This window comes from Diplotaxodon limnothrissa, linkage group LG13 (genome assembly GCF_057381915.1).
Source record: "Diplotaxodon limnothrissa isolate DT_005_m linkage group LG13, D_limnothrissa_male_GT1.1, whole genome shotgun sequence".
NCBI classification, from domain to species: Eukaryota; Metazoa; Chordata; class Actinopteri; order Cichliformes; family Cichlidae; genus Diplotaxodon; species Diplotaxodon limnothrissa.
Window position 1 is genome coordinate 14,122,442 of NC_140608.1, and position 19,191 is coordinate 14,141,632.

General features: G+C 40.3%; 1 protein-coding gene and 1 long non-coding RNA gene across 3 annotated transcripts in view; one reads left to right on the forward strand and one right to left on the reverse strand.

Moving 5' to 3' along the window:
- The window catches only part of LOC146620001 (ATP-binding cassette sub-family C member 2-like), a 42,684-nt gene that overhangs the window by 14,530 nt on the left and 8,963 nt on the right, over positions 1–19,191 (reverse strand). Inside the window, exons 3-19 of one of the 2 annotated variants that reach the window (XM_085369924.1) lie at positions 10,716–10,856; positions 10,498–10,635; positions 10,203–10,325; positions 10,045–10,100; positions 9,728–9,959; positions 9,374–9,552; positions 6,521–6,698; positions 5,698–5,952; positions 4,976–5,041; positions 4,669–4,806; positions 4,442–4,588; positions 4,278–4,362; positions 4,094–4,160; positions 3,645–3,771; positions 2,709–2,885; positions 2,331–2,498; positions 575–758 (exon numbers count right to left, since the gene is read on the reverse strand). In XM_085369924.1, coding sequence (XP_085226050.1) covers positions 575–758; positions 2,331–2,498; positions 2,709–2,885; positions 3,645–3,771; positions 4,094–4,160; positions 4,278–4,362; positions 4,442–4,588; positions 4,669–4,806; positions 4,976–5,041; positions 5,698–5,952; positions 6,521–6,698; positions 9,374–9,552; positions 9,728–9,959; positions 10,045–10,100; positions 10,203–10,325; positions 10,498–10,635; positions 10,716–10,856 — 2,461 coding nt within the window. Of the gene's footprint in view, positions 1–574; positions 759–2,330; positions 2,499–2,708; positions 2,886–3,644; positions 3,772–4,093; positions 4,161–4,277; positions 4,363–4,441; positions 4,589–4,668; positions 4,807–4,975; positions 5,042–5,697; positions 5,953–6,520; positions 6,699–9,373; positions 9,553–9,703; positions 9,960–10,044; positions 10,101–10,202; positions 10,326–10,497; positions 10,636–10,715; positions 10,857–19,191 lie in introns of those variants that run through there. The other variant, XM_085369925.1, reaches the window with a different exon arrangement.
- On the forward strand, positions 11,629–12,729 carry LOC146620002 (uncharacterized). The gene is made up of 3 exons (XR_014906674.1): positions 11,629–11,677; positions 11,754–11,815; positions 12,443–12,729. It is a non-coding gene; the product is annotated as an uncharacterized LOC146620002 (long non-coding RNA).

The window sequence follows — 19,191 nt, forward strand, 5'->3', positions numbered from 1 at the left end:
AATTTATGGTGTCTTGGGTCAATATGTGAACAACATCAACACAAAGTATTCATAAAAGATGACAAAAAGAAATTTAATTCATTCATATTAGTGGTATCCTGAGACTATTACCAATGCTATTATGTTCCCTTTCAGACCGTGCAATATTACCCAACAGTACCTTATTGAATATTTGTTTAATCCCCCTCATCATACGCTGCTACTCCCTTTATTCTATTGCACAATACTATGTCACTTTCTAGAATTGCCTGCACAGATAGTTAAGTTATTTATTCTCCAGGATATAGTTATATATATTACTTTGTTAGAGTTATTTGATACTATGCCTTTCACTATCCTACTGTATATTACTGTATACTACTATTCTTATTGTATATATTGTAAATCTTATTCATCTGTTCCTCTGTCTCTCCTGCTGCTTTGAGCATGTACATGACAAAAGAATTTCCCTCGGGATAAATAAAGTTATTCTTATTCTTATATAATTTTAGCATCGGTTTTGGTTTTACATCTAACAAAACATGTAATGTGTGCAGATTATGTTGCTAATATACTAAGAAAAGGTTGTAATCACCTGTTTCTGAATTTCTCTGATTGCTCTGCTCAGTGGCATATGTGTCGAGAAACTTAGAAAAAGTTCCTCCACTGGCACGAAGGTTTTCATAGGATCCAACTTCAGAAATGACTCCATTCTCCAAAACCACTATTTCATCCACGTATGGCAGGAAGCTTATGCCATGAGTCACCAGGATACGAGTCTGTATGGTCAGAGATATATGAGACTCAAGTGCATTCACCAATCTAATAAATGAAAATATTAATATTTATAAAGTATATAAACACATCTACTGTATATCTCCCAGCCTGACTTTAAAACCAGTATAAATTCACTATCAGATGAGAAGTGTTGCAAAAGCAGTAATAAAGCATATTAATTAAATTTAAAGCAGGCGCTAATAAAGTTCAAATGAGATAGTAATTAATAATAGAGTAAAGATATCCAAAGTTTAATGATTTTTAATAGACAATTATTAGAAGAATTAAATATAAATTCAACAATAACAAAAATACTGAACTGACAGGATTTACAAAAACATTGTAATTATTAAAGAAAAAGAAAGAAAAATGAAAAATTATTAAGTTGTATTTATCAAAAAGAGAATATAATTCAGTTCACAGACTGACTTGACAATAATTAGTTTAATCATTTAAAAATCATTTATAAAGCCATGTTTCCTAGTGTTTTGGGTTTAATTTCTATTTCCAGATTATTGGTTATTCGTGGTTTTGTTCTCTTGATGTTATTTGTTATTCTGGTTTCTAGTTTAAGTCACTGTCTTCCTTGTGTTCCATGTGCCATGTTCCTTCAGTCTGTCTCTCCATGTCAAGTCCGCATCTTTGTGAATTGTCTCTTAGTTCCTGTTTTATTTTGATAGTCCCAGTCCTATGTGTCTAGTTTTGCTTCTCCTTGTCTTGTTATGTATAATGAACCCCAGCTGTGTCTCCCTCCTGTTTCTCATTCCCTGACTGCTCCTGTGTTTTCTCCTTCTTTTTACTGGTCTGTCTGTGTTCCTCCGTGCTGTTTTCTCTGCTTGTTGGTCTTTGTGTTACCTCCCAAAGGTTTCCCTTTAGGTTCTGCACATGCCATCACCACTTCTGTTTGTATTGTCATTGTGTAAATAAAGCTCACTCTCATTTAAGTCAGTGCCTGCATTTTGGGTCGTATCTCACCTCCACATGGCTTGCCTTGCTAGCCGTGACATTTTCTAACTTGTCAAAGGAGCTTGCAAAGAAAAGCGTCTGGACTTCTTTAAGTTGCTTGAAGACGTTTCACCTCTCATCCGAGAAGCTTCTTCAGTTCTAAGGTCAAATGGTGGAGAGTCCCAGATATAAACCTAGTGGGAGTATCCCCACACAGAGGGACAAAAGGACCCCCTGATGATCCTCTAATCCCCTGCAAGCTCCTTTGACTACGATGACCTGGATGACTGAGAACCTTCACAGACACATTTTCTAACTTGTAATTCTATTTCCAAGTGGCTTTCATTCCTAACCTTTCATTATTAGCTATTCAGTTATCCTGGTCATTTAGTGATATTTAGCCTATTGTAACCTCTACATAATGCTCTGGTCCTGGGTAAAATGAGGTAAAATACTACAAATGAGACACCATGTTTTCTATGCAAGTAACAGCTGGAATATCCTGGGCAGATAGTATGTCATGTCAAGATTCATCAGAAGAAATTAAATGAGAAATGGGAAAGTTTTTTTTTTCCTTTTTCCTCCCTTTTTTCCTGTAAAATAATTATCAAATGTTTTTAAGCACAAACCTTGTCTTTAAGTAATCCATTGGGTCCAATTACATTTTCAAAAAGATGCTTTCCTACATGGGAGTCCACAGCAGACAAAGGGTCATCTAATAGATAGATATCAGCCTGACTGTAGACTGCTCTGGCTAAGCTCACACGCTGCTTTTGACCCCCTGAGAGATTGATACCCTGAAAAGAGAAGAAAGGAGGGGAAAAGAGACACACTCTTTTAGCCTTTCCTTTATAATCAGAAGAGCTCTTCTGTTTTGTTACTTTTTTGTCATGTATTTAAGAAACAAATATTTTACATGTGTTTACAATAAAGACCATACACAGTATTTGCATAGAGGAAAAATATTTGTGTAACAAAAAACCTGAACCGTTCAAAGTGTAACTCACTTTCTCTCCAATCTCAGTGAGGTCTCCTCCAGGCAGCAGCTCAAGGTCAGGGGCAAGAGCACAGGCCTGTATGACCTTTTTGAAGTTCTCTTCCTCATGTGGAGATCCAAACAAGATATTATCCTTCAAAGTAGCATTTTGGATCCAGGCTTGCTGTGGCACAAAAGCAAGAGAACCCTGGAAAGAAATAGACTATTACTCATGTCTTATCATAAAAAACTGGCATTCACAAAATTTCATCCAGACCAAACACTACCATGCTAGATGGGAAAAAAAATCAATTCTTTTACTAGAAATGTTAGAAAACTCCACTGAACTTAGTTTATTCTGTGAGTAAAATGATTTGAGTTATTCCCTTTTCAATATGGATAAAACTGTTCTTTGAACAGGTGGCTTGCCCAGTGGATTTAGCATTGTTTTACATTGTCTTTCTAAAAAAAATGATCACACCAAGCTGGAGTAAAGACACTTATGTAATAAAAAGACAAAAAAGAAACTGGAATTTAATTTTATGAATTAGAAACCTTGCTGAGCAAAAATTCTTATTCTTCTTTTGGCTAATTTTTTTAAGGGTTGCCACAGCAAATCCTCTGTCTCAATTTCACAAAAACTGTGCTAAAATGCCCCAATTTGTAGAAAAATATACTTCTTTATTCTGCTGTGGCTGAATTAATCTCCACCAATGCTGATGAGTTTAGACCAGATTATCAATACTGCCTTGAACGAATTAGGCTTTTGCTGTTGCTTCTATATCTTTGCTTTGTTAGCTAAAGCCTTTAATGTTTATTATTGCATACTTAAAAAAAAAAAATATTGTAATGTGATTGTTAAAGTCTTCTATGCTTTATTGTTTATTTTATGTGTTTGTTTTTGTTTTATTTTGCATGTTTTTTTTTAACACACACTGATAAATACAAACGGGGAAAAAGCCATTACCCCAATGTTGATAAAACCTTTGGTACTGTGCATCTCTCCAAGGAGGGCTGACATAAGAGACGACTTTCCTGACCCAACAGCTCCCACTACGGCAACCAACCGACCAGGCTCAATGTCCAAATTCACACTGGACACACAAAATAAATATGGTCATTACTGTAAAAACAGTAGGAAAAATACAACTGTGTTTCATAAATGTGTGGAACATAGTGTACCATTTGGATAAAAAAAGCACGCAGTGATTTGCAAATCATTTAAACCCTACATTTAATTTAAACTAGGACACAGATGATGTTTCATATGTTGAAAACGAAAATTTGTGTGAACTTTTAAACATATCCTGAGTTTGAATTTAGCCAGACAGGAAAAACTTTTAAAAAGTGCCTGAAGCAACAGCTCACAGTTAATTAAGTTAACTAGTAACTTTTTGATGACCAACACAGACATACTCTTTCAGCAGAGGCTTTGCATCTTTTTCCCAAGCAAAGGAACCATCACATACGCTCACAGCAGTATCTAAAAAATGAACACAGACCAAGACAGAGCTTAACAGATGATCCGCACACATAAAAACTGTGACTAAGCTTCAATCTTCAGCTGTAGAACAAGTGCAAATTCTAATGGTGAACATACTGAAACTGGGGTCTTGGCGCACAATGTCACTGTCGATGTCTTCCCCTGCCAGAAACTTCTCCAGGCGCTTCTTAGACACTGCTGTCTGAAAATTCAAAGAACAGGTTAAGTTTGATGTTATCACAGGCTTGATACATGTGCGTGATGTAGCTCTGTTCACTTACTTGTACAATGGAAGCAATGAGCATGGGCAGCATGGCAAGAGGAGCTCGGAGGATGTTGAAGAGAGAGATGGAAGTAAAAGCTCTCTCAGCAGTTAACACATTATCGTTGCTCACACTAACAAATATTGCAAACGTGGCCAGAGAAACCTGCAAGTACAGTCAGTTTAAGAAAAAAGGTTGTTTACCATTTGATTCTAGTCTCTGCGAAACTCTCTGACAGAACTCACCAGAGCTGGAATGCAGCATGAGGTAAGAATGGAGAAGGAGTGTAGGTAGGCAGACTTCTTCATGACTTTTAGTTCTTCCCCTCTAATGTCTTCCACCTGCTTCTGGAAGGATGGCTCCCAAGCATACAGCTTCAGAATCTGGTGGGAGACAAAAGAAAAAGACAGTGAGGAGGCAGTGAGGCAGAAGGAAGGGTGCGGCAGCAGAGCACTTATTGTTGAAGTTACTGCAGTTTCTTGAAGCATCAATGTCTTACATGTAAGGAAGGCATCTACATACACCATGAATACACTGAATAAGGGAGCTCACCTTGATCCCATTTAGAATTTCATTCATGATTTTCATTCTCTTATCTTTAAAGTTCATGTTCTCTATCTGAAAAGAGACACAATGTAGCTCATGTTAAACAGGCAATAAGACAATACTTAAAGTGTTTTGAACAGCAATTTATTCTGTGTAATTCATTTGAAAAAAAAAACAAAACAACTTTTTCACCAGCAAGAATCGCATGTTGAAAGTTACAGTGATCACTTTCTTCACATTATAATTAATATAATTAAACTCCAAAGAAATTTTTGGTCAGTTTATAGAAGGGAGACTGGTCTATGAGAGCAAATCTGTATGTTGACTGTGAGACACGTGGCTGAGCCTGCATGCTGCGTCACTCAATTGTCTATCTACTTTTGAGCCTCTGAAAGAGGGGGACTGTATCAAAATCTATTAAACAGTCAATGCAATAATTTAGTTAAACATCTTGAATTAAACTTATTAAATTTATTGTGTGAACTATTTACAGCACTGTAAATAAACGCACTGTTCATCATAAAGAGTCCAGCGTTTGGGTCCTCATTCCTCACATCCCGACGGCCTGCCACGCAGACCATGACATAAACAATCAATCCAATACTGTAGTTAAACATTTTGAATAAAAAATTACAATTTGCAGTTTAATCTCATCCTGATTATTTGATTTAGAATCTCGCACAGAGGTTTACAGAAGCAAAGAAGATTTGGCTAGTATTTCCCCTGACCTGGAGTTTTCTGGCCTTGGTTGCTAGCACTGCATTGGTTGGAATTATTAACACCATGACTCCCAGTCCTGCCAACACAGAAGGTCCTAACTCCAGCCACAGGAAAACAATGGATATGATGATCTGCAGAGGGCAGGACCACAGCAGGTGGATAAAGTTGGTCACATCATTGAAGCGCTGGGCATCTGCTGACATCAGGTTCACCATTTCCCCTACTGTAGACTCCTTACGAGTGTCATTGGACACCACTAATGCCTTAGAAAAGGGATAAAAAGGGCTTATTAATTAGAAAGTGGGGTGAAAATTAAGTAAGAGAAGCATATAAGTGATATTTTTTCTTACTCTGTATGTCACTTAAAAAAAACCTCCATAACCCTATATATTGAAAAAAGCCAAGCTGACTTTCTTTTAGAAATAATGTAAATAGTTTTTGATGTCTCAGGAGTATTTTCTTCATTTCCTGATTTCCAAGATTTGGTAAAACTTAATAAAACTTCATAAAAACAAAAATTATGTATTCTGATTGGCTATTCAATCAGGGTCTTCACCAGTAGTGACTGAGAACTCACAAAATTAATCATTAAGATCAATAGTAAAAGTATTGATGGAAACTAGAGCTATAGACTAACACAGGTTTTTTCTGTGACAAGTATGTGCTGATAAAAGTACTTTAAAACTGAAACATCTGACAACTGACTTAAGCAGAAAATTATGACTAGTAATTTTTTTCTTCTAATGTGTAACAGTAGTTTATATTACACAGCATTTGATTTTTTTTTCACACCAATATCAATAAATGGTGTTCTGTCACTCCTGTTTTTACCTTTTTATACACAGCAGCCATAAGTGCAGTGCGAACCTTCATCCCCAGCACATGGCAGCGCTGGAAATACTGCTGTAGGGTCAGAGACTGTAGCAGAGCCACCACCATCAGCAACACTGCATACAAATAGCCCTCCCAGGCATATCTGGATTTGTCCTGAGTGAACGAGATCATCAATCTAGGAAAAACAGAAAAAAAAAGAAGAAAACACGCTAATCTCCAGCTTCATCTTTAGCACTTATCTAACAATGTCCTCATTTCATCCTGCCACTCCTGTTATCGGTTATGAATCACCAGTGTCGAGACATGAGGGACAGAGAAAATTTTAATGCCCCCTGTCTTTCTTCTCAACATATCTGAGAGAGGGTGAAAAGGTTTAACATCCAATTTTTGTAATGTGATATATAGTTTTAATCTTTATTTTTATCTTCATTTTTTATCTTTCTTTATTTTTGACAAAAGATAAATCATAATATAAGTTTGATCAATATGTTAAATGAGAAATGTAGTTTGAGTAGTGTAAGAGTCTAGATTTTTTGTGTGTAGACATGATCTGGCTTGGATCTTGTAGCAATATAACAGTTAAACCCAGAATCAGAATTCATATGTGATTTAGCTGTTAGTTAATAGTGATAGTTAATTGCTGAAAGGAGAGAGAAGGGGAGGCAAATGGGACTTGGTAGAGTATAAAAGAGAGCGCCCAGAATAACCTTTTAACCCGTTGTGAAACAGTACAGGTAAAAATCTGAGTATTGACCCATTTTAATGTAAATAGCTCTTACAGGTTACTTCAGCCATTTACACATAACATACAGTTGAGGCCTACTGTCAAACCCCCTAAAGCTAATCCACTTAAATACCAAGTGCACCAGGGGGGAGCCGCTGTAACTATGTGTCTGATGGAGACCAGAACTGCAAGGCTACTCAGGTCCCCGGATTTTATCAGATAAGCAGGAAAAACATACAGACGATTTTGAGACCATTAAAGCTGGGCGAGCCCCCTGAGCCACATCAGCCCCATCTGAACTTTGCATTGCCTGCTGAGTAATACTCATCCAGCGATTAGAACTTCTTAAACAGAGAGCTGACCCAGACTTCCTGTATTGGGATACTGGTCCCACAGATTGGCAATAGTAAATAGTTAACACAAAGGATTTTAAACGGTAATAGCAAGTAAATCTAAAAACAACAAACTTAAGAGAGAACAAAATGGGTTTTTTTTTATGTTTACCTAAATATGGTAAAACTGTTACATCTGTAACAGGTAATTGCATAAATTCCTTTAACTCTCTGGGTTTTAAAGCAGGCTTAGGCTACGAAAAAGATTTCCCAAGCCTTGAACATCGCTTGACCAGTGCTCTACTGGTCAAGCGATCATTCAGAAATGGAAGGAGTATGGCACAACTGTAAACCTACCAAGACAAGGCCGTCCACCTAAACTCACAGGCCGAACAAGGAGAGCCCTGATCAGAAATGCAGCCAAGAGGCCTATGGTGACTCTGGACGAGCTGCAGAGATCTACAGCTCAGGTGGGGGAATCTGTCCATAGGACAACTATCTGTCGTGCACTTCACAAAGTTGGCCTTTATGGAAGAGTGGCAAGAAGAAAGCCATTGTTAACAGAAAACCACAATAAGTCCCGTTTGCAGTTTGCCACAAGCCATGTGGGGGACACAGCAAACATGTGGAAGAAGGTGCTCTGGTCAGAGGAGACCAAAATGGAACTTTTTGGCCAAAATGCAAAACGCTATGTGTGGCAGAAAACTAACACTGCACGTCACTCTGAACACACCATCCCCACTGTCAAATATGATGGTGGCAGCATCATGCTTCTCTTCAGCAGGGACAGGGAAGCTGGTCAGAGTTGATGGGAAGAAGGATGGAGCCAAATACAGGGCAATCTTGGACGAAAACCTCTTGGAGTCTGCAAAAGACTTGAGACTGGGGCGGAGGTTCACCTTCCAGCAGGACAACGACCCTAAACATAAAGCCAGGGCAACAATGGAATGATTTAAAACAAAACATATCCATGTGTTAGAATGGCCCAGTCAAAGTCCAGATCTAAATCCAATCGAGAATCTGTGGCAAGATCTGAAAACTGCTGTTCACAAACGCTGTCCATCTAATCTGACTGAGCTGGAACTGTTTTGCAAAGAAGAATGGGCAAAGATTTCAGTCTCTAGATGTGCAAAGCTGGTAGAGACATACCCTAAAAGACTGGCAGCTGTAATTGCAGCAAAAGGTGGTTCTACAAAGTATTAACTCAGGGAGCTGAATAATTCCGCACACCACACTTTTCAGGTATTTATTTGTAAAAAATGTTTGGAATCATGTATGATTTTCGTTCCACTTCTCACGTGTACACCACTTTGTACACCACTTTCATGTGGAATTCCAATACAATTGATTCATGTTTGTGGCTGTAATGTGACAAAATGTGGAAAAGTTCAAGGGGGCCGAATACTTTTGCAAGCCACTGTATTATTGACATTATTAAGGAGCTGATGTTGAAAATTAAAAAAATCTGAAAAGAATACACACTTTTGGGAAGTTTCATTCCATTTGCATTAACAGAATGAAAAAAGAAAAGTGAAGTGGCCACAAATGGCCAGGATAGAGCCCAGAGGGTTAAGTGATATAATTGTCTTATTGAAAAATATGCATCAGAAAACCTTCACAGACATACATCAGAAGGTCAGAAAAGTGAACTATTAAGAGACCATTGTAGTCCACTGCAGGGTACAACACAGCTAAGTTCCTAGTTTAAGTCCAGCGACATTGTACAAGCACAACATTGTTCTTCTCTTAAATCTGTTGTTTTATTTCTGTAACGTTCTGTAATATCTTACTCACTTAAGGAGCTGAGGACTGACAAAGGTTAACACATCCTCCAGAAGTTTGAAGCAGAAAGATTCAATCAGAATCCTTTTAAAGGTCTTGTAAATGGTGGTAATCAGCCATGAATTGGGATAGTTCTCTTCCTCCTTATTGTCCTTTTTCTTCTTTTCATCTTCCTTCTTCCCCCTTTCCTCCTAAAGGAACAGATCGTTCAAGCACAGTTGATGAGATTTATTCAGAAAAAAACATAGTAATGTTGATTAGTGGTGTTGGTAAAATCCGTTTAGACTGTAGCTCAATATTGTGTACATGTGAGTGGAAGTGATTTTGATGAAATGCTCTCACCATCATTAGTACATCCTAACTCACCCTTTTCCCCAGACCACTGGAAAGCCCATTTTGCTGTGGGTCTTCCTGGGCACTGTGTATGTTCTGAAACAATTTCCTTTTCATCTTGTTCTGGAAGCGGACCCTAGCTGCATCCAACTCAGGCTTCATGAAATGCTGGAAACGCTCATTGATGAAAGCAGTGCTATCACTCTCATTCAGATCCCACATGTCCTCCTGAACCAGAGGTTGTTTGTAGCCTTTTAAGACCATACTGTAAAAACAATGAGAACTTTGAAGACATGGAGCACATATGTAGGTGCTTGTTAAGATTCCGACTATACTGACTTTAATGTTACCTGTTTAACCAGTTGAATGTTATTCTACTCAAAAATGCTGCACCTGCTTCAGGATTCTGTGGATAAAAACAAGGTTCAATCTATCTTATTTAATCTATGCTTATAAAACTTCACCCTCGGAAAACAAACAAACAAAACCAATAACAAATAAAGGGTACCTTTTTTATAAGGTCTTTGGCTTCTGGGGGGATATCAGCCACAGTAGAAAGAACTAATGAAATCAGTTTAAGCCCAAAAGAAATGTAGAAAAGGCTGAAACGTGGGACATCACGGACCTCGCCCTAAATACCAAAAATGAGAGAAAGAAATACTTTAAAGGGTCCCGAAGAAACAGAAAACGGTGTGTTATGGAAAATATACAGTCAATCATATCAAGTTATTGCATCATGTCTGATTAAATTTACTATTTTTCTTCTACTTTAATCCAACTTGATCAAATGTCTTCATTCATACCAGTCTGAGAGCCTCTCGAAGGAGGGTCTGGAAAGGAAAGATGTCACACACTACAAGGAGCAACCAGAAGAGGAAAATAGAGGCAGAGTCTATTGCTCCTTCCTGTCTTAATCCTTCATGGCAAAGCAGGACAAGGATCTAACAAAGAAGACACATCAGAACATAAAAACAAATCCTTTCAAATTTAAATAAATAAATATAAAGGTTGCTCTATTTACCCATGTGACTGCAAATAAAACTGGATTTGCGTAGTATGCAGCAGCATTTTTTGAAGATTGGTCACTGTTTGGACCAAAATCTTCTCCTAGTGTGACTCCCAGGTGTGCTATGGCCGTTAGGAACAACAGAGACGCCACAAGCTAAAGGAAGAAAACACAGACCAGACATGAGAATAAATCATGTTATTCTATTAAAAAATTGCATTAACTTCCTAGGACCTGGCGTCCACATATGTGGACATCACATTTTGTTTTGTCTAGACCAAAATACTAAATTTTGCTCTACAATGGCCTGATATCCACCTACGAGGACATTATACTGCCACTGTTCTATCGAAATTTAAAACAAACATCCTCATATGTGAATCTCATTTATCTTAGAAACAAAAAGCAGGTAAAAAAAATAAAATAAATAAAAATCTGGTAATTCTTTGTTTTTACATTCATCAGGTGCCAATCAGCCCAAATAGCAAAGAGAAATTAAAAGTGCATGACATGAAAAAGTTCGGGTCTTAGGAAGTTAAAGGACTGTTATTAGTTGGAGTTCATGTACTGTTATTCCATATGTAATGCAAAAGATTCTATAATACCCTTAAAAACATACTTAAACTAGTTGAACTAAGTAAAATAGTGATTGAAATTCTCATTAGATTATTGACAATTTACTGTTTATTTTTGATTATATCAACTGTAAAATGGATTTTTATATGTATCTGAATATAAAGTTAATTGAGTCACCTTTTTGTTGTATTGTGTAACCCATGTGAAATACAGGGCTGCAAAATCCCTTTTTGTAATCTAAGGCTATAGCCTGTTATTGTCACAAGGGGGCGCTGTGATGCAGTCTTGTGTTCTGACGACCTTGTGTCTAGTGCACAGGAAGTATTACCTCTCTCTTCCTGTGAGATTTTCCCTCTGATGGCGGTCAAGTACGTGTCGGAGCGCATGGAAAAAGTATCTTGGTGTGCAATACTGCAACCCGGTTAATGAGACCAGATTGTTTTACGTATAAATGCTAATAAGGTACTCTTTTATTAGGCCCCGAACTCTGACCACAAAGGGAATAACGTCTGTCAAGTTATTTGTGTCTGAAAATCCCGGTGAGTCACGTGCTTTCGTTAGCTACCTGTTAAGTTAGATAATGTATTTCACTAGCCGATTCAGCTCAGAAACCTTTGAACAAAAACCAATCGGGAGCTATGAGAATCTGGCGTGTTGTTTCACTTCTCCTGTTGTTCTTTACAGTGTGTTATAAGTGTTGAATGCTTTGAGCTAAACGATGCCGATGCTAGATGCGATGCTAGCTGCTAATAGCTGTTAGCCACCCCACCCCGCTGAAGCCATATTCCGATCGGGGAGGTATTCAAGTAGAAGCAATAGCTCTGTTTATATTAGAATGGTTATGTCTTAATAGATATGAGCATATTTCAAGTTTAATAGTATTTGCACTGAATTAAGTTACATTTGCTTGTAAGCCTTAAGGATGAATGTCGCTTTCATTGCTATGACTGTTTACATTACAGTTTAAGCTGCTGATGTTCTTTGTTGTGATGTAATTTTGATAAAATTGTTGATACTGGTACAAACAAGTTACTGTAACTCTTGTAACTTGGTAAAGCTAAAGGGAACGCCATTTGTGATTAATACATTTGGAAAAGAAGTTAATGAGCTCATGTTAAGAACACAAAATGGGAAAAGAAATTGATTGTTCTGCACTGTTTGTGTAGATTGGTTTTTTTGAACTACTAGAAGGATTCTGGAGAACCACTGACGGCGAGAACAGCCCAAATGAGATCCTGGATGATCGTGAAATGGTGTGGCCAGCCATGCGATCGGATTGTGGGATTTGCCTGAGAAACTGATTCAAGCAACCCTGGATTACAGATAAGCCCTATGCACTACTTTTCCTACCCGGATAATAGGGTTTGCACACTGACAATTCCCCTACAGTACACCTGTTTGGGTTTTCAACGACTTTAAAGGACAATTCAGACTGGACAATTCAGACTGGACAACAGGAACACTTTAATCTGTTTTCATTCATTCCAAAGAGCTCTGATACTGTTCAGTATAAATCTTCCATTTAAATGTCTTTATTTTGTTTTGTTTTACATGTATTCACCTTTAAAAATGCACTATTAGTGTGCAATTTGGGTTATTGTGTTGTATATGTGTATAAATGGTACTGAGGCAATAAAGGTCCCAGTTATTCACTTCCAAGCCAACTCCTTTTGTGAGTCTCCAAAACAAAACCTCCTCCTGAACCTAGAAAGATGTCTAGGGTCTCTATTTGAAGTGAGAGTGTACTGGTCCTGAGTAGAGGCGCTACACAAAACGTGGCGAGCCAGCCAGGAGGTTTAATTCCTTTTATTTTGGAAGTTGAGCAACTGGTGCTTTCATGCCTTTTGGGTCAAATCATTACAATTGTCCATGATATTCTGGGTTGGAGCAATAAGACAACATGGATGTAATCCAAAGTGAAGGTGTCAAAGTACCTAACTCTGTCCTAGTAGGAGGGTTAACAGGCGATGAGGTTGACAATGAGGTTATTGATTACTTAGGGCAGTTTGGTTCTATTGGAAGAGTAATCAAAGTAACTAGCACAGAGGCACAGTTTAAAAACACAGCCATTGTGGAGTTCCAATCAGGTGAACCAGTCCAGTTCCTTAAGGATAGCTTGCCTTGCAAAAGACAAAGCCGTAACTCAAGTGTTGTCCATCATATCCAGCTTCTGTCTGCGCTGTATGCTGCAGACAGGGGTTCATGTTTAACCCATTCTTACCTAACTGAACTGAAAGGGCTTGCTAAACTGAGTGGTGCAGATTTTGAGAAGGTTTTACTAGATGAGCTGGCCAGAATGAAGAAGTCCACTGAGAGTGATCCCGCAGTTGGACCAAATGTAACAGTGCCTAATCAGAATCTGCAGCTCACTAGTGACACAGACCAAGATGAGCCAGCCATCATAGAGCATCAAAGTTCTCTTAAACTGGGCAGTGATTTAACCCACTTGCCTGAGCATGACTCTCACTCATCCTCTCCAAGTGTAGAAGTGACTCCCTCGCACAGAAAAACCACTATCTACTTACCACCTGAACAGCTCACTACACCTGAAGTACAGAGAGTAGTAGTTGAGCATGTCATTAAGAACAATGAAATGCCTTCTCAAGGTCATGCAAAGCTCAGGCCCTTCTCGGGGAAAACCCCTTGCTCTACTTTCGAAGCTGATTATGATACGTGGCGCAACAATGTTGAATTCCACCTCATAGATTGTACCATATCTGACAAACATATGGTAAGGAAAATAGTTGAGAGCCTTCTTCCACCAGCTGCTAACATTGGTAAAGCACCTTGGTCATAACGCTTCTCCCCATGACTATCTCAGCCTTCTTGACTCAGCGTATGGTACTGTTGATGATGGGGATGAGCTTTTTGCCAAATTCCTGAGCACAAACCAGAACTCAGGTGAAAAGCCTTCTGCCTATTTACAGCGGTTGCAGATAACCCTGAGTAAAGTCATTAAAAGAGGTGGCATCACTACAAATGATTCAGATCGCCAACTGCTTAAACAGTTTTGTAGAGGTTGCTGGAACAACAGCTTGATCACAACCTTGCAGCTTGAGCAGAAGAAGGACAAGCCACCTTCATTTCCAGAGTTGCTCCTCATGCTACGTACTGAGGAGGACCGGCAAGCAGCAAAGTCCAGCCGAATGAAACAGCACTTAGGCATTTCTAAACCTAAGGCACATTTGAACTCCCTTGAAGTAGGAGAGTATGTCACTGATGATACAGACGTATCAGCTGTTAATGATAGGCTAGTGCCTTTTGATGCACATAAGTTAGAAAGGAAACTTGCAAAGCTACAAGCCCAAGTGGCTTCACTGAAAGCATCAGCTATTGACAGTTCAAGCCAGAACTCTGACAAGCCAAATAAGAAAACCAAACCTAAGTTCAAGATTCTTCCTAAAGAGAAATCTGACCCAAGTGAGACTAAGCCCACTAAGAAGCCACGCCCATGGTACTGCTTCAGGTGCGGCGAGGATGGTCATATTGCTCCCTCTTGCAGCAATGAACCAAACCCTGAACTAGTTGAAATGAAACGTAAGGAGTTCAACCAAAAACTACAAGTCTGGGAGGAACAGAATATGTCAGCTTTAAACTAAAATCAGTTTCTGGGGAGGGACTACCAGGAACTGAAAGTAATCATGAACGTCCCAAACCGGATCCTCAGAGCAAAGCATCTTCTCTCTCTCGTGCAGCACGACCCCAGATTAGGTTACCCAAGGGACTTGTAGGACAGAAATGTACAGCAAATGTTACCGTGTCGGGAGTCAATTGCAGTTGTCTCCTTGACACTGGGTCTCAAGTGACCACAGTGTCCGCTTCATTTTACAACACCAATCTTTCAGAACATCCCATTCAGCCTATCAGTGGCCTGGATGTTGAGGCTGCTAGTGGCCAAAATGTTCCTTACTTGGGATACATACCCATCAGCCTTAAGTTTCCAAAAAGCTTTATTGAAACTGAGCCTGAGGTTTCTAGCCTTGCTTTAGTAGTACCTGACTTACGCTCTAACTGTGACTTGCCTGTGCTGATTGGGACAAATGCACTTGATGTTCTGTACGACGAATATTGTCAAGGTAAAGATCCCAATGATTTGTCGTCGGTCTATGGCTACAGGCAGATCCTCCGTACACTCAAGGTCAGGAGAGAGATAAACCTAGCCGGAAACGATGGCTTTGTAACTCTTAAGGGCAAGGTGCAACACGTAGTACCAGCTCAAGGGAGGGTCCTCCTTGAAGGCTGTGTCAGATCCAGCAGTGCTGGTGAATGTGCCATTGTTGAACAGCCAACGACATCCACCTTACCAGGGGGAATTTTTGTGGAGTGCTGTCTTGTCACTTTGCCCAAGAAGCATCCTCATAGGTTACCTATATGGGTGAGAAATGAAACTGAGCATGACGTAACACTGCCTTCTAGATGTGTCATTGCAGAGCTCCATAGTCCTGCAAAGATATATGACGAATCACCCATTTCAACCAAAAATGATGACACTGTGAAATGTTGTAATGTTACTGCACAGCCAGTTGATGAACCTGCTCACCCAGATTTGACATTTGACTTTGGCAATTCTCCCCTCCCGCAGGAGTGGAAAGAGAGGGTTACCCAGCGTCTAAGTGCCTATGCTGATGTTTTTGCCCAGCATGATTTGGATCTTGGACATGTATCTAAAGTGAAACATCACATAAACTTAAAGGAAGAAGCACCCTTTAAGCAAAAGTCCAGGCCAATCCACCCAAATGATTATGAAGCTGTGAGGAAGCACTTGCAAGCACTCCTTGATGCAGGAGTAATCCGTGAATCAGAGTCCCCTTATGCTTCACCGATTGTGGTGGTTAAAAAGAAGAATGGAGAGGTCCGTCTTTGTATTGATTATCGTAAGCTCAATGCGTTAACAATACGAGATGCGTACGCACTTCCAAACCTTGAAGAGGCTTTCTCAGCCCTTGCTGGATCCAAATGGTTTTCAGTAATGGATCTCAAGTCTGGTTATTACCAGATTGAGATGGAGGAATGTGATAAGCCCAAGACAGCTTTTGTGTGCCCCTTGGGATTTTACGAGTTTAACCGTATGCCCCAGGGGATCACCAACGCTCCCAGCACCTTCCAGCGCTTAATGGAACGGTGTATGGGCAGCCTCAATCTGAAAGAAGTTCTGGTGTTCATAGATGACATCATCGTGTTCTCCAGCACTTTGGAGGAACATGAAACCAGGCTTCTACGTGTCCTTCAGCAACTGAGAGAATATGGGTTGAAACTTTCTCCCAAAAAGTGCTCCTTCTTCCAAAGTTCTGTGCGATACCTAGGACACATCGTGTCTACCAAAGGTGTAGAGACCGATCCTGAGAAGGTCAGAGCTCTCAAAACCTGGCCAAGACCCCAGACGCTCAGTGACCTCAAGTCTTTCCTAGGCTTTGCAGGGTACTATCGACGGTTTGTGAAGGACTATTCAAAAATTGTCAAACCCCTGAATGATCTTACTAAAGGCTACCCACCATACAGGAAGGGCAGAAAGGTGACACCCGGTCCTAGCGGATACTTGAACCCTAAAGAGCCTCTTTCCAGCCGTTGGACACCTGCTTGTCAGGAAGCTTTTGGGGTAATCATAGAGAGACTGACATCAGCTCCGGTGCTTGGATATGCCAACCCAAAATTACCATACATCCTCCATACTGATGCGAGCACCTCTGGGTTAGGGGCAGCCTTGTATCAAGAACAGGATGGTGAAGTGAGGGTTATTGCCTACGCAAGTAGAGGACTTTCACCCAGTGAAAAGCGGTATCCAGCTCATAAACTGGAATTTCTTGCATTAAAGTGGTCCATTGTAGAGAAGTTCCAAGATTATCTCTACGGGAACACATTCACGGTTTTAACGGACAACAACCCATTGACCTATGTTTTGAAGTCAGCCAAGCTCGATGCTGCCAGCTACCGCTGGTTGGCCGCTCTCTCCACCTTCGACTTTAATATTAAGTATCGTGCTGGTAAGAGCAATCAAGATGCAGATGGCCTCTCTAGGCGGCCACATGATACTGTGGATGATGACTATGCTTCTCTTGAAGAAAAAGAGCGAATGAAACAATTCGCTTCCCATCATCTCTCTTCATCTCCCAACAGACAAGATGTGACAGCTGACACATTCAGTGTCTTGTGCCACCGTCATCTCTTAGGTGAATCTGACAATAGCCTACCTTCTATCACTTTGGTAGAGTCCCTTGCTCTACATACCGATGCGGTGCCAGACGTCTACGCAGATGATGGAACATTAGGTTGTTCTGTCATACCTACCTATAGTGAGGTAGAACTCCAACAGCATCAGAGGTCTGACCCAATTATTGGGTATGTGGTCAACATGTTAGAAAATGGAGGTGAAGCAAATTCCAATCCTAACTCTGCATCCTTAGAGCTTAAACTAATGCTCAAAGAGTGGAAACGTTTGGAACTGAAAAATGGTCTCCTCTACAGAACCCGCAAATCAGGTGAAAATGTCACCTTTCAGCTTGTCGTCCCTGAGTCTTTAAGGTCCACCATTCTCACTTGCCTTCATGACGACATGGGGCATATGGGTTTGGAAAGAACCCTCGACTTGGTTAGGTCAAGATTTTATTGGCCTAAAATGGCAACTGATGTAGAGAGAAAGATTAAGTCTTGCGGACGTTGTGTTAGAAGGAAGACCCTTCCTGAAAGAGCAGCACCTCTTGTGAGTATCCAAACAACCCGTCCCATGGAACTCGTATGCATGGACTATTTATCCTTGGAGCCTGACAGTCACAACACCAAAGACATTCTGGTCATAACTGATCATTTCACCAAATACGCTGTTGCTATGCCAACAAAAGACCAAAAGGCTACAACAGTTGCGAAGTGTCTTTGGGAGCAGTTTCTGGTGCATTATGGTTTTCCTGAGCGCCTGCTTAGTGATCAGGGCAGGGATTTTGAGTCCCAACTCATTAAAGAGCTCTGTGCCCTAGCTGGTATCACGAAGGTGCGCACCAGTCCTTATCATCCACGGGGAAACCCAGTTGAACGGTTCAACCGAACTCTTCTTGGCATGTTAGGAACTCTACGAGACAAAGAGAAAACTCATTGGCGCGATTATGTGAAACCACTAACTCACGCCTATAATTGCACCAAGAACGAGACCACTGGGTTTAGCCCATACGAGTTAATGTTTGGTCGCCAGCCGAGGCTTCCCGTGGATATTGCATTCTGCCTGCCAGTTAAAGATGGCTCTCCTACATCTCACTCTCAGTATGTGAGAGCTCTGAAGGCTCGCCTTCAAGAGAGCTATCAGATCGCTGCCAAAAACTCTCAGAAGGTTGCTGAACGGAATAAACGCCGTTTTGACAAAACTGTCAGGGAGTCAACTTTGGAGAAAGGTGATCAAGTGCTAGTGCGGAACCTGCGACTTCGGAATAAACACAAACTTGCAGATAAGTGGGAGTCAACCATGTACAGAGTGGTGGAAAAGATGGTAGACCTACCTGTGTATGTTGTACAGCCTATGAATGGAGATGGTCCTATTCGAACTCTTCACAGGGATCTCTTACTCCCTTGTGGTGACTTATCTGAAGCTGAGGAAGTTGACCAGGTCAAGCCAAAGAGTTGCAGGCCAAGAACGAGGCGCAGTCAGCCTCTGTTACTGGAGGAGCAATCAGAATCTGAAGATGACTCACCTATCTATCCTAGGCAGTCTTCTGTCATTCCTGGAAAGTTGGTTCAGGTGTTTGAAATCCCGAAGAGACGACAGCAAACAGGAAAAACAGTACCGGAGGGTAGTTGTATACCAGCTACGCCAGCAGACTGTGTAAACCCTCAGCCTCAGGATGACCCTTGCAGAGGCAGCTCCCCTTTGCTGCCTGCAGAGCCTGTAGGGGTACCTCCTGAAGTAGCTGAAGGAGAGGAGCCAGATGTTGTG